Source organism: Desmodus rotundus, chromosome 6 (genome assembly GCF_022682495.2).
Source record: "Desmodus rotundus isolate HL8 chromosome 6, HLdesRot8A.1, whole genome shotgun sequence".
Taxonomy (NCBI): Eukaryota; Metazoa; Chordata; class Mammalia; order Chiroptera; family Phyllostomidae; genus Desmodus; species Desmodus rotundus.
The window spans coordinates 92188357-92213675 of NC_071392.1; the positions used below are offsets into that span (position 1 = coordinate 92188357).

Below are 25319 nucleotides of genomic sequence, written 5' to 3' on the forward strand. Positions count from 1 at the left end.
TTTCGGGTCACAGCACCGTGGGGGCAGAGCTCGTGGGCTGGAGTAGTCTCCAGCTCTGAGGGCATTAACGAGACAAATGTGGTGTGCTGCTCTGCAGTGCCTGAGTGTCTAAAACCTGTCTAAAACCTGCTTGGGAAATTGGTCTTCTTGACCACAGGAAGTAATAGCCTCTCTTGTGCCGCTAAGATTCTGTTCATGTGATGTGCACCTGCATCTCACTTCTGTGTACCTCCATATTCCTGCAGTGGTGTTTAACAGACACGTGACTTCAGAAAATAGTGCCTGCTAATGGTCACCCCCCTTTGCCATTGCCAGTGGCTTACTTTTTTTATCCTCACTTCAGGATACAGTTACTGCTTTTAGAGAGAACAGAAGAGAGAAAGAGCAACATCAATTTGTTGCTTCTTGTATGCACCCTGACTGGGGCTCGAACCTGCAACCCAGGTATGTGCCCTGACCGGGAATCGAACCTGCAACCTTTTGGTGCATGGGACGATGCTCTAACAAACAGAATCACCCGGCAGGCACTAGTGACTTGCTCTTTGACTCACAGATGATCTCCATCTCCTTGGGCTCTGAGTGGATCAGTAAAGGAACTTGGGGTCAGGTGTTAGAAGCCCTCTGTTGCTGGGCACTCCTTTAGGCCCTGGGAGCCCCTGTTTACCTTGGGAGAGTGCCAGCACGCTGACCTGTGAGGCTGCTGTACTCGCGGGGACCGTTGGCAAGTGTGGGGTTGGTCACGCATGGAGACACACTGGGCAGTGTGTTGCTTCAAAAATAAGAGATGGTAGTCACTGTCCCTGCCTTATTTTCCATTAAACAACCCTTTTATAAAGAATCCATCTAATGGTTAGTGTTCTCGGCTATAAGTGACATAGGTTTTCCTTTTAGTGCTGTCCTTTGTGACTTTGAGCTTCAAGCACGTCACTTAGTTACTTTTCATCTCAAATTTTCTCATACCTGCATCTTTCTTTCATTAAGTAACATTAAGACTAAAGTGGGGTAAGACGTAAGGAAGTCTCTCCTGGCCTAGGAAGATGGCGGTCCATCCCTAGGTCTCAATTTGTTGGAGCGATGGCAGACCGCATGCCCAGCCTTGACCCTTGTGAGGGATAGGAGAGTTCAAGTCCCCACCTCACGTCTGTGAGCTCCCCCAGGTGTTGGGTCTCTGCTAAGCATCCCAGGGTTGGCCCTGGCCGGCGGGTCAGTGGGTTGGAGCATTGTCCTGTTCACCAGAAGTTTGCCAGTTCGATCCCCGGGTAGGTCATGTATAGGATGTAACCAACCAATGTTTCTCTCTCACATTAATGTTTCTTTCTGTTTTTCTCTCCCTTCCCCCTCTTCTCTTCCTCACAATCAATAAACATACCTTTGGGTGAGGATAAAAAAAATCCCAAGGATTAACGTGATCAAGTGTTTCCTCTCAGATAAAACTTGTGGACATCGCTCTCCTCCAGAGAGTTGCTTTTCTGAGGACACTGACCTCGTGCTTGGTGCTTGTGCCACCGCACATGTAGAGGACCCAGTAAAATGCTGCTGCTGACTCTTCGTGCAGACCAAGTCCTCTGCTGGCTCTGTCCCCTGGCTCAAGCCCCACCTGCAGGCCCCTGGTGTGAGCTCCACACACCAGAGCCTGTCTGTCTGTAGGGAGAGTCCCCTTGGTGGCCCCGGTCCTCAACTGCAGGGCGTGCTTTTCTACACTGAGCAGGGACGAACAGTGCTAACAAATGGGAGGCACATGTGCCCTGAGAGATAAGCAACTCACTAACTAGAATGGTTTTTAAACATCTGTATCTAATAACGAGCCTGTCTGTGGTAATTCTTCCAAGTTTCCCGTGGTGACTGCGATTTCTTTCTTGTTGCGGTAGAATACGACATCTCAGAACGTCACCAAACGGCCATTGCAGCAGCTGCAGCCAACTGCTCCCAGAAACAGTAACTTGCGTGAGTTACCCATAGCGCCCTCGCATGTCATGGAGATGAGCAGTAGCCGCTGCGCCTCCACACCTGCCTCTCACGGAAAGCCAACCAGCAGCACGCCGCCACCCACAAGGCCCGGGCTGGGGCCCAGGAACACACAGGGGAAGACAGACGTGAAGGCCAAGCCCGGAAGCCCTGGGGGTCAACCTAAGGAGGAAGCAAAAGCAGAACCAGAGGTAGGGTGTTATTAGAAAGTGGTACTTGGCCTCAGACAGGAAGCCCTATAACCCACGTGTACTTCCTGGTTCGCTCTGACTCAGCGAGTCACTCACCAAGTCTTTCCCCCCGCGTCTCCGTTGGGCCTTTCTATCGGCCTCCTGGCCGTGCACACAGACGTGCACTCTGACCTCACTGGTGCCGGCACAGTGGTGGTTGTGCACTGGCACGGCTAGAGCTGCGCGCCGCAGAGGCTGTGTGTGCAGGCTCGGCAGCTGGTCTTCAGGGCCCAGGTGGCGAGGGCTGCAGACCAGAGAGTGCGGGCTGTTTCTCATCACACTCAACTGTGTTTCTAGCACCCGGGCAGCCATAGGGATGGCAGTGGCTGTGTTCAGTCACACTGTGTGGCAGGGCCCAGTGCTGGGCCAGGTTTGGGCCATGGGCTGCAGTTAGCTGGTCCCTGGTGCACACCATTGACATTTCTGTGACTTTTCCTGGATTTACATGGTGCACAACTAGGAGATGAGACCACTTGAACTTCTAAGCAGACCTTCTAATAGCATTCTTTGGCAGGGGTGTGGGGGGGGCATTCTGAATAGTTACGTTATTACTGATTTTTAAATAGGTGTAAATGTGGTAAGACTACATGGTAAATACAAGTCAGTGTGACATGGTTTCCACTTGAGATCTTATTTGTACCTTGAATGAGTTTCGGCCACTTGTGAATGTTTTGGGTAGGGCCGGCGCAGCGTTAGTACAGTGCTGGCCGTGAACTTTGTAATGGGCTCTTGTTCAGTGTCAGTGGGGTCTGTGGCTGAGATAGACCTGTTGAGGCTTCTGTGCAGTCGAGTTTTAGTACCGAGCTGCTGCGCAGACGCACAGAGACAAGCCACAGGCAGCATTGTGCATCGTGGATGCTGGCGCAGCACAGCACTGGGGAGGGACAGCACCATGCCCCTGAGCAAGCCACTTCACTGCTCACAGCCTGCATTCTCTTCACTGCTGGGGGTATGCACCTGGGACAAGGTTCTGATGAAGCTCATGCAGACTGTAACAATCTAGTACTGTGTCTGGCCTTCATATAAAGAACAACAGCACGAAGAGTTTCCTTTGGTAGAGGTGTAGGCAAGTCACGGCCTGTGAGTCACATGAAAACCAAGGAGCGCTGGTTTTATCTCCCAGTTAAATTTGGAGGGAGTCAGATTTTCTCACAAATTGTAGTAGCAGTTGTAGTACATTACTAATCAGAACTATAAGTACAGGGTCAAGCTCTTCCGTAGAAGGGTGACTTTTGGTTTTAAAACAATATATGGAAAAATAATGTAGATATATAGAATTGATTGGGGCAGTTTATAAAAAGATACCTTTGCTAAAAATTTTAATCCTGCTTTCAATTTGTATAGCCATCCTCACTCATATTGCAAGCTGATTTGGTTCAGAAGAATTAAGTTAATGCACTTTACTGTTATGACAACAGAGTCTAAATAAAGTGACAACAGTAGCCTTTCGAGCACAGGGCTGCCACAGTTGCACGTCCCTCCGTACCACTGATTCAGCAGGGCTCTGCAGCGGCAGTCCCCTGTGCAACCAGCCAGGAGCTTTGTGCGCGAGAGGGACTCACAGGGGGCCATGTGCGCACCCTGTCTTCAGGTGTTCGCTTTCAGTGTGTCCTGTGCAGGTAGAATGGACCAGGAGTAAAATTGTTTTCCTTCTTAAGTGTCTTTGATTTGTCTTGCAGTTGGTTTTCTTGCATTCACCCAATTAGTAATGATACAATTAAGGACTAACCGATTCACCAGTCTTCCCACCTGTGTTGTGGAACATGCTTTAACTCCTTCTTGGGGGCGGGGGGCACATCCCTGCCCCCCAGCAGGCTGCCCCCCCCCCCCCCCCCAGGACCCTGGCCCTGCGCTGTGTGAATGCTGTCATCATGTCATCCCTGCCTGGGCCCTCACCTGCCTTCAGGTGTGCTGCTCCACGTCTGTCCTTGACCTTGCAGTTAGGTGACCACCTCGGGCAGAAGTGCCTCTAAAATGACAAGCAGGTCCTGGTGAGGGCCCGACTCTGTCCTGTAGGTCAAGGGCACGGGCTCTGGGGCCACCAGCAGGGTCCTCAGCTATATTTCGGTCTTAATTCCTAATTCTTAAGGTTTATTAATATCAGACCTCTAGTTAGATTAAATCTTATTACATTCATTTGTGAAGGGTCTGTGGATCGAGTGTAGCTGTGGTTGCTTTTAAAGAAAATGACTGATTTTTAACAAATGCTTAACTTTTAATAAACTTTCCCGATTTCATGGTTTTAATGAAAATTACCAAATTTTTGAGATTTTTTGGTAGACTTTCAGAATGGTTGGGGCTGACTGTTAAGGCTTTCCTTATATACCATTAATATTCCAGTACTGCCATTGGCAGCATTTTGATTCTGAGGAGAGTGCATGAGTTCAAGGTCAGAGAGATTGACTTGTGCTGTTCATTACAACCAATTATTCTGTGACAAATGAGTTTGAGATCAGGCTGAAATTCTGTACGAAAAATCAATAGTTCTAATCAGGCCCTTTCAGGTCACTTATACCCACCTTTTGTTGGTCCATCAGAGCAGAGCCAGACAAAGCCTGTGTGACAGCGTGGCCCCTGCTGTGGCCACTTCCACTCGGAGCATATTTTGATATCTTAAACGAGTGGTTTAATTGGTTTCAGAGGTTTAAATAAATGGAAATAGACATTCTTTCATTTTTAATATTCTGATAAGATTTTCCAAATTAGCTTTAGCTGTGTAATTTTTTCCCTCTCCAGAGGAAGGAGTTATACCTAAAGTCTGTAAGCAGATTTTGAAGAGTGTCTTTCAAATTTTGAACGGAAGGTTTGTGAATTTTGCTCTTTTGGAGTGTGTAGAAATAATGGGAACAGTTGCCTTGCCTTACCTGACGCTGCCCAGTAAACAGTGCGCGTTCTGTCTCCCAGCTCCCCGATGAAGATGAAGAAACGAGGCTGTACCGCTTGAAGATTGAGGAGCAGAAGCGCCTGCGGGAGGAGATCCTGAAGCAGAAGGAGCTGCGCCGGCAGCAGCAGGCTGGGGCCCGGAAGAAGGAGCTGCTGGAGAGGCTGGCGCAGCAACAGCAGCTCTGTGCCCCCATGGCACCTGCAGAGCATGAGGAGCAGCCAGTGGCACTGTCCCCGTTGCCCACCAACGGGAACCCCTTGCTGCCCTTCCCTGGTGCTCAGGTCCGGCAGAGTGTGAAAAACAGACTTCTCGTGAAGAACCAAGATGCTACTCCTTCAAATCTTCAGCCCAAAACACCCAACTTTGTGCCATCTGGTGCTAGTGTGCCGTACCCGGGACAAGCAGTGAAACCACTGAAGCACTTGAGACACAAAGTCCTGCAGGTGCAGCCTGCAGATGGGGATACGCCGCCCCCAGCACAGACTGCCCGAGGGACGTCCCTCCAGGGCCGGCCCCCGGACGCCAAGCCCAGCGCCAAGAGGACTGTCATGCACCGGGCCAACAGTGGTGGAGGAGACGGGCCACACATCAGCTCCAAAGTCAGGGTGATTAAGTTGTCAGGCGGGGTAAGTGGAGAGGTCACTGCACCTCTGGGACCTCTGAGCCCTTCCCTTAGAGTGTCCTCATTCCCAGGGCGGGCGTGTAGCGGAGGGAGGTCAGGGTGCTGCTGCACAGCCCAGCGGGTGGCGGACCTGCCCTCTGGCTGGAAGCTGGCGGGCAGGCGAGCCACCTCTCCCTGCTCCTATGGCACCCAGTTGTCTGTGGGTCTCGGTGGATGACCATGTGGCGACCCTTTGCTTAGACCATTCTCAGCGTTAGCTTCTTTCTGTAGAAATGTGTGGTAGTCATCCAGTTTATTCTAAGTATAAATTGCCTTTACCATAGAGTGAGTAATTTATTGTGCTAGCTGTAGGTGCAATGAGCCCTGGGGCACGAAGGGAGAGTGTGCTGGTCTTCCCACTTGCTGTCCGCGGACAGCTCGCCCCACATCTGTGTCCACTCAGCACGGCCACTTCAGAGCCCTTTCCGCAAGCAAGGCGGCGGAGTCGTGGCTGCGTCCAGGACGGGTGGACAGGGTCAGTGCCTGCACAGGCCTGCAGACAGGTGCTCTTGGCAGATGGTCTTATCGGGAGGCGTGAGTGGGATGCGTGCTCCTTGCAGAAGGGGACCCTCTTGCTGTGACCACAGGGACTCCTGAAGCATGTGCTGGACGGCCCGTGTGAGTGCCCGCCATCACCGTGCTCCCCGGTGTGTGCACTCGTATGGGAGCTGAGAGAGGAAGGGGAAGCAGGACGGCCCAGGCAGGGTGGGGAGGTGCCAGCTGAGAGCAGCTGCTCATGCGCAGCTCATGTGGCGTGGTGCTCAGGGCTTGGATCTGCAGGTCTGTGGGCTAGAAAGGTGCCGTATTTCGCCGTGTATAAGGTGCTCCCATTTGTAATGCGCACCCACGTTTTTGGCCCAAACTTTCAGGAAAAAAGTCTTTTAATTTTTTTATTCAGTTTTTATTTATTTATATTTAGAAACAAAACCGATGATCATATTCCAGGGTATTATTTTGTATCCGGATATCGTTACTGCTTTCTAGAGTTACACTTACAACACGGAGGCATAAATAAAAGAATTAAAAACATTTATAAAGATACAGAACTAGTACTACCCATGTATAACATGCATCCTTATTTTTCCCTCCAAATTTCGGGCAAAAAAGTGCATCATATACGGCATAATACGGTAGTTTTCCATGTGCTGTAAGAAAATTTATAATAGGATAGTATGAATTGGAAATTCCATATTCAGTAAGACCCATAATTGTGTTTTACTTGAATCTGCTTTTTCTCAACTCCATTTCTTGTGATTCAAAATATTGATTAGTAGGTGGCCTGTATTCCCCCAAATTATTTCACTATTATACATGTTATCTTTAGATGAGAACGCGGGGGTTAGTTTCCAGGGTCTGTGGCCTTTTGCTTTTGACTTTGTTTTAGGCACAGTGTCACTTTGTCAGTGTCTCACTTTTCTTCTTGAGTTATGAAAGGAGGGGCCTGGGGCCAACGTTGGGACGGGAATAAACCTTTCCCGTGGCCTCTGTGGCTGGTGGGAAGAGCGAGCCAAATGCAGATAGGACACTGGCGGGCCAGGTGCGGGTGTGGCTTGTCTATCAAAGAACAGCTTTCAAACTAAACAACACCTTTCCTTTCAAAGAATTTATCCCCTTAAGTTTTTACTGTCTTTTTCTACAATGGAAAAAATTTTTTTTTACCTCAGGCTGTATTGTAAAGTCATGCTATATAGTTTTACAGTGCACAGGAAAACAGCAGAGGGAGTTTGCGTGAAAGTGGTTGTCTGCCAAAACGGGGAGTAGCTCTGTAGCTCTAATTCCTAAGCAGTAAGTTAGCTGACCAGCAGGTCTAAAGTCGGCATGCGGATTCATTCCACCGTCTCCTCCAGCAGCATGGTGGCCACTTGTGACCGTCTGAGGATAGATGGCTTTTCTGTGCTCCTCTGGAGTAGAAGAAGTAGTGTTTCTCTGATGGTGGGGGTGGGGCGGGGCGGGCAGGAACTGTATTTAAGAGAACATAGTCGTAATGGTGCTCATTCCAGGCGATTCAGAAGGAAGCCATTTGGTTACGAGTTTTCCGTGCACAGTTCTGCCGTTCATTCCTGCCCCTGCTGGTCCCCCGCTTCCCCGTGGGCTGTGGCGTTGACGCCCTGGGCCAGGGCAGCGTGGGGCAGGCGGTGGGGCTGGCAGTGGCAGGAAGGCTTTTACAGGGCCTGGCATTTGGGAGGGGCCGCCTGTGTGCTGTGCCTGTGCAGAGGGCTCTGTGTGCATCTCAGGCTCCTACTAGTAGTGGTGGGTTAGTTAACACAATTAATCCCATTGTCAGCCCTGTTTTTTTTGTATTTTGCTGTGAGCATCTTTGTATCCTGTTTGCACCACGACAAACTGTGTACCGTCTCTATGAGGTTCCAGGAGAGATTGGCGCTGGGGTCCACTGTGCATGCGCACGCCCCCCCACCCCTGCACACGGTTCTGATGCTGCTGATGGCAGTGCCCTTTTGCATTGGCAGCCTCCCGGGGCGGGGACAGGAGACAGAGCAGGGCACTGCTGGGGGTCCAGTCAGGGCAGCTCTCCCCGGGACTCTGACTTCCGTGCACAGGCTGGAGGCGCCTCACGGCTTCCTCGGGGTTCTCTCGCTGTACTGTGACCTGGGAGGTGACAGTGCTTCAGTCCTGAGGCCTGTCCTGTCTGTCCCCGCTGCATTACATTGCACCAAATGAGTGATCTTTGGGTTTTGTGCGATGGGGCGTTCTGAAAGTGAAATGGCCTGAGTCCCCGGCAGGGCTTTGAGTCTGCTTTTGTGCTGCCAGTCACTGACATGGCATTGTCTTACCCTTGTGGTCCCTCCTCTGGGTCACAGGGAGTGCGTCACAGACATAGGAAGCATTTCACAAAGGACTTCCTGCGGCTCCTTTCTTGGTGCTGGTTCTCAGTCATGGGGACCGTGGTTGTCTGGGTTCACAGCTCCTAGTCCCTCTTCCCTCTCTTCACGGGGGCTCCCTGTGGAGTCCTGCCTGTTGTGTGCCTGCAGAAAGCCCCATTCACGGGCGTGGCTGCAGCTGCCTTGCGCCGGGACTGGAGCGGGTGTCTGTGCACGAGGCGGGGGCACTTGGGGATGGTGGCTTTGGAGGAGGAAGTGTTTGGATAGTCATCTGGTGTCATTTGTCCTTGGGGCTCCAGGCAGTCCTTTCACGTCTCTGAACCTCAGTCTCCAGTCTGAATGAGGGTCCTCAGGACGCTGTGAGGGATGAGTAAACACAGCCTTCTCCCACACGGAAGGCACTTCGCAGGCGCCCGTTTTCCTTTCACAGTGCCCCTGAGGTCCTTCCAGAAGTCCATGTTGTGGTTCCCACGCCGCGCCGCCTGGTGGTCGTGGCAGCAGCCCAGGGAGCCCGGGGTTCCCTTGCACTCACAGCGCCCGCGGAAGGGCCTCTCCCCCCTACTGGTGGGGGATGTGGGGGGCCATGAGGGCGACTCTGAGCGCTGGTGCTGGGAGTCTGGGTCACCTGGCTGCTGTCCAGCAGCGGAGCGAGGCTTCTGAACCCTCTGCTCCCAGCCATGGTTGATAATAGTTACTGTTGCTGCTGCTTCCCCCATAGTGTGACTTTTTTCCTGATTAAGGGTGATATTCTGTTTGCTGTGAGAGTACAGAGCTGTCCGAGCTGATTCAGAAAACTTTTAGTGGGCTTCTAGGTGAGGGTGATTAAGTCCTGTTGTGCTGGCCAGCCCCGACTGCCCGTGACCGACTGGCGAGCGCTCTGGGGAGGGCCCAGAGGAACGGCAGAGCAGCGTGACTGGGGCAGTGCTAGGGGCGGGGGGTAGCTGGGCTTCCATTATCCCTGTTCTAGGACATCCCAGCAGCCACGTCGCAGGCCATTGGTCATGTGTCCTGGCTGAGTGCGGCTGTAACTTGCTGTGCACTGTGGACCCACGTCCCTTAGAGCAGGTCTGTGTGGGTCAGATGGGGCACGCTTTCCACCTGGAACTTTGGGTGAGGACGGTAGGAGTAATTGGAATATAAAGAGACCTTTTGTTATACGATACAGCTAATCAATCTGTCATCTATGTGAATGTGAGTTTTTTCCCCGTCTGTATTTTATTGTCCGGATTTGTTAGGTGAGATTTCAAAAGGAACAAATTAATGTTGCTTATACAGAGAGCTGTGTGCAGGCAAACACCACTTCTAAAGTGCGGCGTGTCTGCGTGCTAGGTGTGAGTAATCTACTTAAAGAATTGTCTTAAATGATTCTGCTTATTCCTTAAAATGGGAAAATGTTCTCCATTCACTCATTTCTCAGAAGGCTACTTTTAAGTATTTAATTTTCAGAAGAAACCATAAAGAGCAACCTTGTTCAATCATAATTTTTCTATAATGTAATCCAGAAAAACTGCTCAAATAACAGTGATATAAAATTATAAAATGTTTACTTAATGTAAATATGCTATCGTCATCATTAGCCATTCTTTGTGATTAAACTTCAGAAAAAGGAATTAGAACATGCACATTCCACAGGAAATTCCTTTCTTGAGGAATTTAATTAGGCCTGCAGCTCTGTCCTCCCACTGAAGGGAAATGGGGACCTTTGTGGGGTCTGTGGGTTTGCGTGGGGGGTTCCTGTGCATCCCTGTAACCATGGTTACCTGACCCCCCCTCAGGAAGGTGGGGCCAGTTTCCTCCCAGGTGGTTGTGAGAATTAAAAAGTCTTAAATGTCTCAGCACATGGTAGTAGCTCAATAAATATTACCACGCTTTTCTTGTATTTTTAAGGATGAGAACCTGATTTATTTAGAGCCGCAGTTATAGGGTTCTTTCAGAAATAAAAAGCAAATCCTGAATTCACTGCCTTATTCTATCTAGTTGAGACGATGCAGACTTTAAGAACTTGGCAGCAAATGAAGTAAGCACTCCTTTGTGCTGCGGGCCACACAGAGGAGTGGGAGCCACACAGGAAGCCCTGCAGGACAGCTGGCTGTCCCCGGGCGAGTGCCCTGGTGTCGTCATCAGGGCTGTAGCCTGGAAGTTCCCGTTTTTTTCTGAGAGGGTAGGACAGGCAATGTGCACATACCCAAGCTCGGTGGTGGAGTGGGAAGCGTTTTATTTGGTATAATTGTAATTTAAGACAAGGTGCAAAATTAGTGTAAGGGACTCGGGCGCTCTTACCAGATTCACCCCTTGTTTGTGTTTTGCTGTGTTTGCCTTTCCATTGCTTCACTTTCTGCCCTTTTACACACATGCACGCGCGCGCGCGCACACACACACGCTTTTTTCAAGCCATTGGAGCACAGGCTGGAGATGCAGTGTCTTCACTTTAGAACAGGGATAGTCTCTTACAGAACCACACTCGTATGTCACCAAAAACCTGAGCAGCGATCCCTGACGCAGCGCTGCCCCCTGACCCACAGGACACACGCGGGTTCTGCCAGCGGTCCCCATCCTGTCCTTCAGAGCCGCTGTTTCCACCAGGCACAAGGGTCCAGGATCGCCTGCTCCGATCTCGGCCTCCTTCTGTCTCGAGTTGCGTTGTCTCGCGTGCCCTCGTGGCCCGTGTTGGGTTGGCGTTTTTGGTGGGGATGTGCAGAGGGATAGGGAGTCCTCCTCGCAGCATCCTGCCTGGGCACATAGCGGTGGTTTGTCCACTGCTGGCTGGCACTTTGGTGACTTGAGTTAATGTGGTGTGGTCCCAGTCTCCTCCATAGGGCCACCCCTCACCCTGTATGATGCGGAATTCCTGGGAGAGCACTTGGAGATGGACGGTCCCATTTCTTGTGGGCTTGCACAGCCTCAGCAGCGCCCGATTCCCCAGAGCCCACCCTGTTCTTCTGCCGGCGGCTGGCTCACCCCTGCTAGGGCAGCTTCCTCCCTGCCCTGGCCTGTCCCGTGATCACTCATTACAGCAGCGTGGGCTTCGAACCCTGATCGCGCCCAGTGAATTGTTGCTGCCATTGTTTGTTTGATGTTAGAGTGGTCCCAGAGTGCTCCCGGGCTGGCCTGGGAGAGCCGCTGTAAGCCGGTGCTGTCCTGGGGTGTGTCTCCAGCGTTCTTCAGACACACCCATCCCTTCTGGCGCAGAACACTCAGTTCCTCTTGTGGCCTCTGGCCGGCGCTCTGCAGCAGCCCTGGGTCCCCATGGTGGTCAGCACCTGGGCCTGCTCCCTGGGTGCCACCACCTGTGGGCTCTCGGCCGGGCCTTTGTCCACAGTGAGTTCCTAGGCAGGGTGCATGTTGGGAGACCGCCTGCGCCGGCTGGATTCGGTTGTGCATTATAGTTGTTGACATAGGTCTTTGATTTGAGTAGAAAATACTGTTTGCCACATTGAATTTATTTCTTGAACAATTGTCCTTGTGAGAGAATTTTAAGAGGATTAAATACCACTATTTAAATGTTAAAAATGAGTTTCTGTGGACCAGGGTTAGGGTTAGGGTTACAGTTACGTTTGGGGTAGGGGTGGGGTTGGGGTTGGGCTCACTGTTTGAAGGCACTGATGTCAGGGCTCCTGTGGGGTGGGGGTGCCTCACAGGGTTCTGGGGGCCCTGCCCTCTGTGGCGCACTGGGCACAGGCGGGACCTGGAGTCGTGTGCTGGAGCTCGTTCTGTTTGCTGGGTGTTGCCACAGGGCTGGTTGGCAGCTCTGGCTGGGACACAGCCACTTCCTCACTGCTGTCCGGCAAGGGTCATGTGCCAGTGCCAGCAGCTGGGATTGAGACTGTCACAGAGACCTGACTTGGGGCTGAGCAGCTCTGTGTGCCACTGCAGAGAAAGGGTGCTGTGCAGACCCCCATGCCACCGTCACAGGCCAGGGCCGACAGCAGGCACAGGCAGTATCATGGCAGGGACACCTGGAGGAGCGACTGAGGGGAGTGGCGGCAATGGCGGGGTGTGGGTCCAGGGAGGGAAAGCCCCCTCTGGGCGGAGGGGACACAGGCAGAGTTCCTGTGGCAGGGAAACCGTGGCCAGTTCCTAACTGAGGGCAGGTGCTGGAAGGCCTGGAGAGGGCAGGCGGACCGCGGGTAGTAGAGGACCAGCTGGTGAGGACACTGCTCTGGTGTGGACAGAGGGGCAGGGACTGGTGGGAGGGCCACTGCGACATGAGAGCTGACTCCTGCCCTGCCCACCTGCTGCCATGCCCCTTGGGACAGAGGCTTGGAGCTGCTGCCCTGCCAGAGCCTGGGCCTCGGCCCACTCGACACTCTCACCAGAAGCACCCGAGTTAGCAGATTTTGTCCTTCTCGGGCAGAGATTCTGCAGCAGGAACTGGGGAGCCCAGGGCGTGATTCCCTCCGACGCTCAGGGCTGTGTTTTTTACTCCAAAGGCCCGTTTTGCTTCTTAAAGAGCCCCAACCCGCCCACCGAGAGAGGGCCTGCACCCTGCATCCCCTCTGTCAGGCCCAGCAGCTGGGCGCGCCAGGGGCCTGCCTCTCTGCCCCTCTCTGACCTGGGCTGTCCCGGCTCGGCCTGCCTGCACCCATTCCCGGAATGTGACAGAAGCTTTCTCAATGGACATTGTTGACACATCGGCACGCTCGCCACAGGCCGGGGTAGTTCGCTGCGGAGAACAGGTGAAGCTGCAGACGAGAAGTGTCCTTACACCACGCTGCAGCTCTCCTCAGGGCCTCGGCCCAGGAGCCTGGATGAGAGTGTCGTCTTCAGAGACAGCACAGGGCCTCCGTGTATTTGCGTGTGGGGCCTCGCACAGCCCGCCTGTCATTCACTGTCCCGATTCTGAGTACCCTAAGGAAGGTGACAGGGCGAGGCTGGGCACGGGGGTGGGGATGGGAGCCTGTGCACGGGGTGAGCGAGGAGGCCCCAAGAGCTCAGTGCCGAGACAGGGCAGCAGGCCTGTCGGAGGGGAATTCACAGGGGGCTGCCCGGGACCCCAGCCACTGTGCTCCTGTGTGTCCTGACAATGTTATCTGTCCTCTCAGTGCGAGTATCAAGTGTCTGTCATGGCACAGAAATTAATTTAATGTCACCTGAAGACATGCAATTAATCTTCCAGAGGTTTTTATAATACCTTTACAGAAAGAGTTGCCAGTTTGGCGGATTTGGACTTTGGGGTTTAGAAAAAGATAAGGAAAATTAATTTTTCATCAGGGTTAATGCTAGCGAGCTAGAAGGGCCACAAAGGCTGAGAGAACGGTTGGGGAATTTGTCAAAGTGTTGTCAGTCCAGAATAATGCTGCTGAGCGTCTGATAGGTGTAATCAAGAGTTGAGATTTCTATAGAGAGGGATTAATCAATTTGCTCACTAGTGAATGCAAGTCAGTGATATCTCTTCTTCATGGGCTTTAAGAATGAAAATAAGATTTGATCTGTCAAATTGCAAGATGCCCTGGTGGTATCAATAGGCCTTTTTATCTGTACATTTAAACCATTTGTTATAAATAAATTTGTCCTGCTAATGTTGGTGGCCACAAACCACATTTTTTTAAAGATTAAGCTGATAAAAAGTATTCCCTAAGCCTTCTTAACTGAGGTAGTACCTTTATACTTAAGAAAAACTACTCCAAAGACACATTTTATAAAAGATAATCATTTGTGAAAAAATCAACAAAGTAGTTCCAGTTTGGTCAACTTATTTTTTTCTCATCTGTTTTGGAGGGTGTGAAAGACATTTAAAATAGCATCCAAGTGCACCGCCACGGAATGGATTTAGAAGTGGCCTCTGCAGCCCAGAGGAAGGCATTTCAGAGCAGACTCGCTGCCTTTGGGCTGGAATGTAATCTGCCTTCCGCAGATGGCCATTGGTTTCCTCACCGTCAGGTGCCAGGGCTCTGAAGTTCCTGATCTGAATGGACGGTGTTTTCGAATTCGCGTCTCCCGGCACTCTGACTCTGTGCTGGAGTTCTAGAAGACTCCTGACAGACGTGTGTGCTGGGGGGGGGGCGTTCTGTCTGTCTGAGTAGGGGCGGCAGTCTGTCCCCAGCCACACCTCGTAAGGAACTGTGTCTGACTCTGTTCCTGGTGTTGGCTGCGGCAACTCTGGAATTTACCATTTCTCCTAAGAATTGGCTTTTCCTTGTGCCAATTAGAAAAGCAAGAATTGTTCTCTCAATTGGGAGGAAAAAAACTTTGTTTTTATTAGAAAATGAAATAATTTGTTACTTGTAGTTAAGCCTTGAGTGCTCCATATGGTTTTCAGAAAAATGCAAAAGCCCGTTATTATAGTTGTCCTTCATTTAATTTAGCTGAATGATGGGTAGACCTTCTGTTTCCTGGGGACAGCAGGCCCAGCTGTTCCAGTGTGACCAGGGCCTGGGGATTTCATTTGTAAAGTGAGGATGACGGTGTTTGCTCTGCGGAGGGCAGAGGGGCAGACAGTGTCCTGCAGACGCAGGAACCCTTCGGTCATAGTGCAGATGTGAGGCAGACGTTAGCTCCTCCGTCCCTGCCTGGAGTGGGGTGCGCTGAGTGGTTGTGACACTCTCTCCTGGTGGGAGGTGAGGACCCCAGCAGGGCCTTGGAGACGCCTGCTGTGGGGTTTCCTGGGTCATTTTCAGCTCTGGAAGGCACACAGTTTTGGCAGCCCCCAAAAGCGTGGAGAGGCAATTTGTTATACTTGTATTTCTGAACTGTATTTTTTTTACAAATATATTTTATTGATTATGCCATTACAGTTGTCCCATTTTTTTCTCCCATTTATTCCCCTCCACCCTGTATCCTTCCTCCCACCAGCATTCCCCCACTGTGTAGTTCATGTCCATGGGTTGTGCATATAAGTTCTTTGGCTTCTCCATTTCCCATACTATTCTTAACCTCCCCGTCTATTTTGTACCTGCCATTTAAGCTTCTTATTCCCTGTACCTCTTCCGCCACTCTCCCTGTCCCCGCTGATAACCCTTCGTGTGATCTCTATTTCTGTGATTCTGTGCCTGTTCTAGTTGTTTGCTTAGTTTGTTGTTGTTGTTTTTTAGGTTCAGTTGTTGATAGTTGTGAGTTTGTTGTCATTTTACTGTTCGTGGTTTTTGATCTTCTATTTCTTAGATGGGTCCCTTTAACATTTCATATAATAAGGGCTTGGTGATGATGAACTCCTTTAACTTGACCTTCTCTGGGAAGCACTTTATCTGCCCTTCTATTCTAAATGATCGCTTTGCTGGATGGAGCAATCTTGGATGTAGGTCCTTGCCTTTCATGACTTGGAATACTTCTTTCCAGCCCCTTCTTGCCTGTAAGGTTTCTTTTGAGAAATCAGCTGACAGTCTTATGGGAACTCCTTTGTAGGTAACTGTGTCCTTTTCTATTGCTGCTTCTAAGATTCTCTCCTTCTGTTTAATCTTGGGTAATGTGATTATGATGTACCTTGGCGTGTTCCTCCTTGGGTCCAGCTTCTTTGGGACTCTCTGAGCTTCCTGGAAGTCTATTTCCTCTGCCAGATTAGGGAAGTTCTCCTTCATTATTTGTTCAAATAAGTTTTCAATTTTTTGTTCTTCCTCTTCTCCTTCTGGCACCCCTATGATTCGGATGTTGGAAAGTTTAAAGTTGTCCTGGAGGTTCCTAAGCCTCTCCTCATGTTTTTGAATTCTTGTTTCTTCATTCTGTTCTCGTTGAGTGTTTCTTTCTTCCTTCTGGTCCCTACCGTTGATTTGATTCCCAGTTCTTTCCTATCACTACTGGTTCCCTGTACATTTTCCTTTGTTTCTCTTAGCATAGCCTTCATTTTTTCATCTAATTTGTGACCAAATTCAACCAATTCTGTGAACTTCCTGATTACCAGTGTTTTGAACTGTGCATCTGATAGGTTGGCTGTCTCTTCATCACTTAGTTGTGTTTTTTCTGGCACTTTGATCTGTTCTTTCATTTGGGCCTTTTTTTTGGGGGGGGGGGTCTCAGCACACCTGTTATGTAGTAAGGGGCGGAGCCTTAGGTATTTGCCAGAGTGGGGCAACCCGTGTCTGCATTGTGGCGCTAAATGTTGGGGAGCAGTCCCAGAGGGAACAATGCAGCTTGCTTGGCTCTCTGCCAGCTTTCAGTCACCTCTCCCACTACCCACAGCAAATTGGGCCCTTCTGGTGCTGATTCCCGGTGGGTGAGCTTGTGTACCTTCTAGGACCCTGTGGGTCTCTCCAACAGACTCTCCTGTGAGGCTGGGAGTTTCTCCTGCCACCTCAACCCCCACAGGTGTTTTCAGTCAGAGGTTTTGAGGCTTCATTTCCCTGCGCTGGGGCCCTGGGTTGCCTGTCTGTCTCGCTCCCCAGTTGTTCCTCCCTGTTTATCTGCACAGGATTGTGGGACGGCCACTCCTCCAGCTGCTACCTTGCCACGAGTCCTCTCCACCTGGCAGCCGTCTCCGCCCTTCCTACCGGTCCAGGTGAATGTTTCTTCTTTATCTCCTTGGTTGTTGGACTTCCATTCGGTTTTCTGGCAGTTCTGGTTGTTTTTTGTTTTCAAACTTGTTGTTGTCCTTCTTTTGGTTGTGCCAGGAGGCAGTGTGTGTGTACCTACACCTCCACCTTGTCTGGAAGTTCTCCTATCCTGTATTTCTGAACTGTAAATGGGGATCTCACCTGCATGAAAGAGTAAACTTTTCTTGAAAGGAAAATAAAAGTTTAGAACTTTGTTTTTTTAGGATTCATACCTCACATGAATATGGTCACATGTAAATGATCAGTTATTCAAAATAATAATGAAAATTTTTCTTTGGGGTGTTTATTTACTAAATATTTGCTCTCAATTTCCAGTTCAACAGTCATTGGGTTGTATATTTGTCACCCAAATATCTGTACATCGAATACCTTCAACTAGGCCAGTAGCAGTCCCCTAGGGCTGGCGCAAGCTCTTCTGTGTCAGTCATAGTAGGCTTTCCAGCACGCCTGCCTTCCGGCTCTCATCATGCAAGGGCTCCTTCCCGTCCACGGTCCATGTGGACCCCTTCCTTCAGGACCCTTGCACCCGCTGATGGGCCTGTCTGCTTGGGGCAGTGTGAGGCTTGTGTGCACCCAGAGGCCAGCCTCTGTGGCCTTGGCCTGACGTGTAGCAGGCACGAGTGTGCCCACGGGCACGGCCTGGGCACGCCAAGGCTGTGCCGGCACGTGCAGAGCCCCTTCATGTGTCAGTGTGCCCTGTGCAGCCTGTGCGCACGCTGGGGCTTCGCTTGGCTAACAAAACTAGACTTCCTGGGGTCTGAAGAGTTTTACAAGATAGCATGTGTGCCAGGTGCCCTTGAACTCTCACCTCGTCAGGTGAGCTTCCAGGGAGCCCCATAAAATGGGAGACTCCCCCAGAGAGCTGAGGGTGCCAGCATGACCGGGTTGCAACCCACACGAGTGGAGCGCACGGGCGCTGGAGAGCAGTCAGCAGGCTGTGGAGCCCAGCCGTGGGGGGAGCCTCAGGGCTGCGGTGACGTGTCAGCTCATGGGAGGGAGAGACGTTTTCAGAACCGTGTGACTTAACATGAGAGTCGTGCGTGTATGAATCTTGTGCAAACATAGTTGCAGCAGGGTTTTAGATAAATTATTGTGTGATGCGTCACTGGCTCTTAAGGGAGGTGGGGACATGTTATACGTACATATCCATACAAATTTTTTAACTTTTTGGCGTAGAAAATTTCATAGCTATTGAGTAATTGTGCTCTCAGCACAGGTTGTTACTGCCCAACTGGGGAACCTGCCACACCTTGGAGTAAAGGCCTTGGGGGGAAGTTCAAGGTGCGCCTGCCAGCAGCCTGCTCATGTGGACCACCACCACCCTGCAGGGGGTCTGTCTTCCTGGGGCTCTGTCTTCACAGGGTGGGAGTGACTCAGGGGCAGCAGTGACGCACATCACTGAGGCAGAGTCACAGAACACCAAGGGGCCTGCCTGGTTCTGGTGTCCCAGGCCCTCGCTGGACAGTGCTGTCACTGAGAAGCCGTAGAGCGGCTGTGTCTGGGTTAGAGCTGGGGATCACTGGTGTGGGAAAGCCGCCCGGGTGATGGGTGTGCTGACTCATCTGGGTAGTTGGGGTAGGAATGGGCTTGGGGAGATAGCACTCCACCCTGCCGTGGGTGTGAAGGGAACCCTCGGGGTGGAGCCCTTTGTCGGGGTCACAGCAGCCCCTCCCGTCTGGTCTGGCCGGCCATCCTGACCAGTGCTGCCTGTACCAGCAGGACTGGTCTTGGTCCGCTGTCTGGGAACGAGCTTGGGCCAACCGACCCTTTTTCCAGTGTTGACCCAGCCTTGCTGCCCTGGGACACATCTTCTGTGGTCGTGGTGTGCGGTCCATCTTCTGTGTTGCTGAGTCAGTTCACCAAGACGCTGGCGCCATCTCTCTCCATGTGTGCCCATGAGGTGTGTGCTTTCGTGGCTTTCTCCTCTCGCATCCTTCTCTGGCTCCGGGGTCAGGAGCGAGTGGGAACGTCCTTCCTTCTCTGCTTTCCAGAAGAGGCTGTGTGAGACTGGTGGTCTTTCTTCATGAAGCAGTCGACAGAGTTAATCGCTGAATCCATGTGGGCCTGGATTTTTCTTCTGCGGCATTTTTGTCTCGTCTCAAATCAGTTTTGGTATCTTGCATCTTTTATGGAATTTGTTGTTTTTTCTAGATTGTCTAATTTGTTGGTATAATACCCCTTTTAATTTTTGTAGTACCAGTTCTGATCACCTCTCTCCTGTTTCTGAGTTTAGTCATTGGTGAAGTCCTGTTTCCTTGGTCAGTTTAAAGGGTTATTAATTTTGTTGGTCTCAAAAGTACAACTTTCGGTTTCATTGATTTTTCTCTATTTTCCTGTTTACTATGTCATTGTCTTTCACTGCGATCCATTTCCTTCTGTTTTTCCCCCCTAGCTTCTTTAGATAAAAGCTCAAGTTACTGATTTTACCTGTCTTTTCCTTTCTGATATAAGTGCTGTAGTTGCATCCCCTGGGTTTTGATATGTTGTATTTTCATTTTCATTTAGTTCAAAGTATTTGTTCTTTCGCAGCCTGGTTTCCTAGGGGCTGACCCCATCACCACGTAGCTTAGCGGTCAGTCAGCCCCTCAGGAGGACTTGGGTCGGGTCGCCGGGCCCTTCAGCTAGCCGTCTGTGCAGGTCTGAGCCACGCTCGCAGCCCCCTGGCTCTTCCCTCCCGCCGGCCCCAAGGCCCTTTGTGGGGGGCTGAGCTAGGCCTTCAGTAGCTGTCCCATGGCCAGGATTTCCTTGCTCTCATTCTCAGATTTCTGGCCAGTCAAATGTTGTTGCACACAGAAGCCAAGCTGGAGGCTGGAGGCTCTGCAGGCCTCCCCTGTCCCCTCCACCCAGCTTGCTGCCTCCACTGACAGCCCTTTCACCAGCCCTCTGGGGACCCTGCCCTGCGTCCACTGCACTCGCTGTTTCATATCCTGCGTCCTGAAATGTTTGTTTTGGACAGTTTTGTCCAGTTACATGCCCGTGAAGGGGTGGCTTTGCCTATCTCCCCATGCTTCCACGGCCAGAAGCCTCCCCTTTCTGTGTGACTGTCTAATCTCATTTTTTCCTTAGGTCCCATTAGTTGGGGCAGTTTTTGCAATAATTTTACCTATACCCATTTTGCTCCAGCCCCTGTTCCTGCCCCGAGTTTCATTAAACTGTCTCCAAAAGAGAGAAACTGTATGGGCTGCTTCTGGGCCAAGTTACCAAGCTCCTCCTGGAAAACGCTGCATAGCAGAGCAGTCTGCACAGGGAAGGGTTCCTGACCCCTAACCGATGTGTCCCTGGGTGCTCGTGAAAGTCTGAACTGACTGTCCACCTCCAAGCATCCGTGTCTGGTGAGATCACGTAACTTAGCTGGCAAGGTGTGGCTGTCTGGTACCCACCCTTCCTTCCAGGTCCAACTCAGAGACACTACCCCTGACGCTGCCGGAGCCTGGCGGGCACAGCCCGAGGGTCCGAGCGCTGCCCGCCGCGTCCTGATGTAGGTGGTGCAGCCTGATAGGCACTTGCCTCCTGAATGCGTAACGGTTTTTAAGGTTATAAAATGAGGAAACATTAGTGAAATGCAAAAGGTGAGATTGCTGGTACTTGGAAAGCTCTTACTAGGATACACGAGTTCCCCTTCTGAAATCATGGAGCTGTGGCTGCTGGTGGCACTTGTGACTCAGCAGAAGGGGGTGATGGCACTCCCCAGCCTGTCAGCCCTGTGCCCAGAGTCCGAGTGCTCGGTGTTGTATCTGAGGAAGGAAGGGCTGGACATGCCCCAGGGTTTATGACCACAGCCAGGGGTGCAAGAACATGGTGGCCTGCTTACCACAGGGTGGAGTTGCGGGGAAGAGTTAATACCAGCACTTACACAGACTCTTGTGGTTTGAACACTCATGCTCGTGCAAGTGGAAAATGCATATTAAGTGTGAAGTGTGTTTCAAGCTCAGCACTGTCTCACTGAACTAAGCAGCATTGACTTGAATTACAGACCTCCCGAGTGGGCCATCCAGGTGCTCAGTGTTTTCATTTCAAAGGTGTTACTCAAACCCAGACACTGTCAGGTGAGACATTTCCTGGTGGCTCTAGTGCCGCGACAGGTTCCGTGTTCTGGGGTTCGATGGTTTGCCTCTTGGTTGGTTGAACACTCACTGGTGCGGCAGGCAGGGTATCGTGCCGCACAGACACTGACCAGTCTGCTGCCTTGTTCCTTTCAGCAGGGAGGAGAGAGTGATGGCTTTTTTCACCTGGATGGCCAGCCCCAGAGGCCCCCCGAGCCCCCAGAAGTGAGACAGCAACCTGCCCGCAAGGTGACGCTGACCAAGGGGGCCCTCCCTCAGCCCCAGCACCTGCCGGGCGGGGCCCACGTGCACTCAGCCGGCCCTCCGGGCATCAGGAGCATCCAGGGGATCCACCCGGCCAAGAAGGTGCGCCTGCGCCCCATAGGTGCCCCGGGCTGCGAGGCTGGCGGATCTGATGGGAGGGAGTGCCTGGTGCACAGCAGTGCCCGGATGAGGGACCCCAGTTTCCTTGGTTCTGCCTTCGCTCGCAGAAGCACGCCTCCTGTTACGACTTTTTAATGGCTCAGCTCCAGGACGGCACCCAGCACAAGGGTGCAGTGGCTTTCCAGACTCCACAGGTTGTCTGTCTTCTCCTCAGCACCCCAACTGGCAGGTGGGGAACCGGGGCCTTGCAGGTGAAGCACCCCGCCCAGCAAAGTGGCTCCGACCCTGGTTCTGGAGCCCTTCCCTCACCCTGTGGGTAGCAGGGCATCGTCTTCTCTGGCAAGAGGGACGGGCAGCAGGACCCCTCCTGCGGGGGTAGGTGTTCTCCTTTTGTGAGCTGCACTTACGGCCTCCTCTCCGAGGGGTACGGCACCTTGTCCCGTCTGTCCCACAGGTGGAGGGCCGGCTCCCTGCCCCTAGAGAGGGGCCCCTGCGCAGCCTTCCCAGAGCCGCGCGAACCCTGTCTGATGAGATGTGCCAGGGTGAGGGTAGGGGGTCAGTGGCACATGTTGGGTCTCCTGGAAAGCTCTGGGACCGACTAGTCCAGCCTGCCTGCCTGCCTGTAGAGTGCTGGGACACTTGAGTAGTAGTGTGTGACATGAGGACGGTTCTGGGTCTTGAGAGCATCGTTACTACTTTGACACATTACCCCCAGCCATGCGACAATGTGGGTGGGGGGGAGGCTTCCATTCTGGCAGCAGGACATAGGTGGGCAGGCCCAGCAAGTCATGTCTGCAGGTGCTGCTGCTGGGCGGTGTGGTGCGGGTCTCCTTCAGTCAGGGCGCCCCGTGGGTGTGCAGTAAGCAGGCCTTGGAAAGGCACCCCACCTGTGCAGCTCTGCGCGCGCCCAGCCTTTCTCCTCCCGTGGCACACACACTGATTACCAGAATTCTGCGGCACACCAAAAAAATACTGTTTTTTGCTAATCCAACAAAAAATAGGTATAACTCTGTTCCATTTGCACCAGATGGCTTTTGTTGTGTTGGCTGTTGCCATTGTTTTATTTGACAATCTGAGGGGAGCCCACCTGGTGTTGCATGTGTGAAACACCCTTGAGGCGCACTGGGGACAGTCGCTGGCCCAAACAAAACTCCGCACCCTTGTCCTGCCCTCCATCTGCCCTCCTGTGATGTCGGTGCCCTAAGCCCGGTGCCCTGGTAAAGGGCATCATCGCTAGTTTGTGATGTGCAGTTCCTGCTCAGGGTGGAGGTTTACCATCCACGAGAGCTGGATCGGTGAGGTGGTAGCTTGCAGTCCCTGTGTGGCGGTAGTGGGTGGCACCACCCTGCGGAGCAGGCGTGGAGTATGGAGGGAGAACCTTGGGCTCGGGGCGGGGGGGGGGGCCTCAGGACCTGCCTGAACGCTAAGTGTGCCACTTACCACACGTCCCTGGGCCCCGGGGTCCTGCTGGTCACACAGCGCGGCGGGAGTGCAGAAGGGGCCTCTAGTCCCTGCTGTGCCCCAGGCCTGCTCCGGCTCAGCCCCTGTCCGGCCCTTCCTTTCGTTGGTTGGGTGGTGGTGTCTCTGTAGACATTCCGTTCTTTTCCGAGAGTGGGCAAAAACTGTGGGAAATGCGTAGCTTGTGGTACATTTTAATGGATTCTGAGTTACTTGCTCACTGTTATGTCTTAGCAGTTGTGCAGAAAAATGCAAAGCTTCCAAGTTGACTGGTCACTCTTGTCGTTGGCAGGCCCTCATGCACGGGAGAGGCCGGGGAGCGGCGGGGCCGATGGGCCGTGGGCGCCCGATGCCCAACAAGCAGAACCTGCGGGTGGTGGAGTGCAAGCCGCAGCCCTGTGTTGTGTCTGTGGAAGGCCTGTCGTCGTCCACCACTGACGCCCAGCTGAGGAGCCTGCTCACGTCGGTGGGGCCCATTCAGGTAGGCCTCCTGGCTTGTGGTGTCCGGGCTCTTTGTCCCGTGATTTCTGGGTTTAATGCAGAGCGTGGGTCACTGCATGTGAAGGTAATGCGTTTCAGAAGAATGGTACCTTCTGTGTGCACCTCCTGTCGGAACTGTTGCCTCAGAGTTAGATTATTTGGAAATTTGCAGGTGCTCACTTACAAACTTCATGGACTAATTATTCCATCTCAACAAATGATGCTTTGAAATCCTTACGTTATCGCAGAGTTCACATATGCAATCGTGTAAGTAGTGTTTTTATGCCATACGCTTGTTTTGTGTGTGACAACTTAAAATTTGTAAAGTATGTAGTGTTCTTGACCCTGATACCCAGAAACAACCTCCCACACTGACAGCTGTGGGACATGGATTCAATTTCACAAACATGAAGTAACATGGACTGTATTTCAGTCCCTTAATTTTAAAACTGGCTAAAACTTCAGGAGCTTCAGGGTTGCTGCCGGGCCAGCTGCAGAGGCCCGCTCTGCTGTCCAGGCCCTGGCCCCGCAGCGGCTGTGGCTGTGTTGGGTGGCGCTGGTGGTGCTGCCTGGTTCTCCAGGGGCTCCCGTTTGTTTCAGCCTGCCTTCTTGCCGCCCGCGCCTAAGCCGCGCCTGAGCACTGGGCATGTTGCACTTGTGGCTGATGGATGGAGACTCAAGGGTGCCGGGGCGCCCGGCGTTTCCTCTCAGGGTGTGCCGTGGCCACAGCTTCACGAGGGGGAGCACGTCCAGAGGGGAGCAGGCGCGGGCAGTTCCCTTTCAGTGCATCTTAGACCTCCCGTGTTGCGGAAAGCTCTTCCTTTCCCGGGACAACAGCAGGGTCCATCATGTTGCACGCAGGGGTGAAAAGGTGACCAAGGACGCTGGCTTCTGTTGAAGAGTGCACTTCCCGTTGGTGGAGGGGGGCTTCCTTGTCATCAGAAGCACCGAGCCCAGGGACGCTGTTTCCCAGACAGTCCCCAGTCTTCGGGACTCATTGGCAGGAACACAGCGGGCACTGGAGGATATCAGGTGCGCAGATGTGGCCGTCCTGCTCCGAGACTCAGGCCAGCAGTGGCTGACAATTTGGGGTCAAATCACAGGTCAGCAGGGAGCCCAGGAGTAAAAGTCCTGAGAACCGGGCTCCCAGTGAGGTCCGGTGCTGCAGCCCGCTGCCCTGCTGTCTCTGTTGGGGCAGGGAGTGGTGGTGGGGCCCGGCCTCCTCAGGTCACCCGCAGTGATTTTTGAGCGTGCCCTTGAGTGGATGCTGCCTCCCGACCCACGGCCAGTGCTGGTGGTGTTCATCGTGCTGGCAGAGCCCGGGTTTGTCGCTGCGAATAGCAGTTCTGCCACTCAGCCTCATCGTGGCCATCTTGGAATGGGAACTCTGTGTTTTGGAGTTCTGCCTCTCTGGGATGACCTCCCCCCACCCCGCCTCCACCTTTCTGTCCACTGTTCCTAGGAAGGAAGACTAGAGGTCATTGTGGTAGAGGTTGTAAAGTCTGAGGGAGGGCACCTGAAGGCAACCAAAGCCACTCTGGGTTGTTTGATGACTCCTCTTCATGGCAGAGTGAGGGAGGGATGGGAGGGAGACATTCTCAGGTGCATCAGTCACCCCTAGAATGAGACACAAGGGGGGTCCCCACTCCGTGAAGTCCCTGAGGTTCGCTCCCGGGGCTGGTCTTGAGTGGGGAGCCTATGTTAAACCTTCAGTCACGAATGCTGAGCTTCTCCTGGCCATATGACACTGGGGTAACCAGCTTCTGCGGCAGGGTCAGTGGTGAGCATGGATTTTAGAAACAATGCTTACAACAATGTCTTGTTACAATGGTGGTTTAAATACAAATAGGCTTGAAAGGGGTGGGGGGGTGGGCGGTCAGAGGCCTCCCGC

The 25319-nt window shown here is 52.4% G+C and overlaps 1 protein-coding gene across 3 annotated transcripts in view; it reads left to right on the forward strand.

Annotated features, from left to right (window-relative positions):
- Window positions 1-25319, forward strand: part of RBM33 (RNA binding motif protein 33) — an 84591-nt gene that overhangs the window by 52314 nt on the left and 6958 nt on the right. The window contains exons 13-16 of one of the 3 annotated variants that reach the window (XM_053925979.2): window positions 1869-2156; window positions 5100-5705; window positions 21263-21472; window positions 23241-23429. In XM_053925979.2, coding sequence (XP_053781954.1) covers window positions 1869-2156; window positions 5100-5705; window positions 21263-21472; window positions 23241-23429 — 1293 coding nt within the window. The remainder of the gene's footprint in view (window positions 1-1868; window positions 2157-5099; window positions 5706-21262; window positions 21473-23240; window positions 23430-25319) is intronic. The other 2 variants (XM_053925980.2, XM_053925981.2) reach the window with 2 other exon arrangements.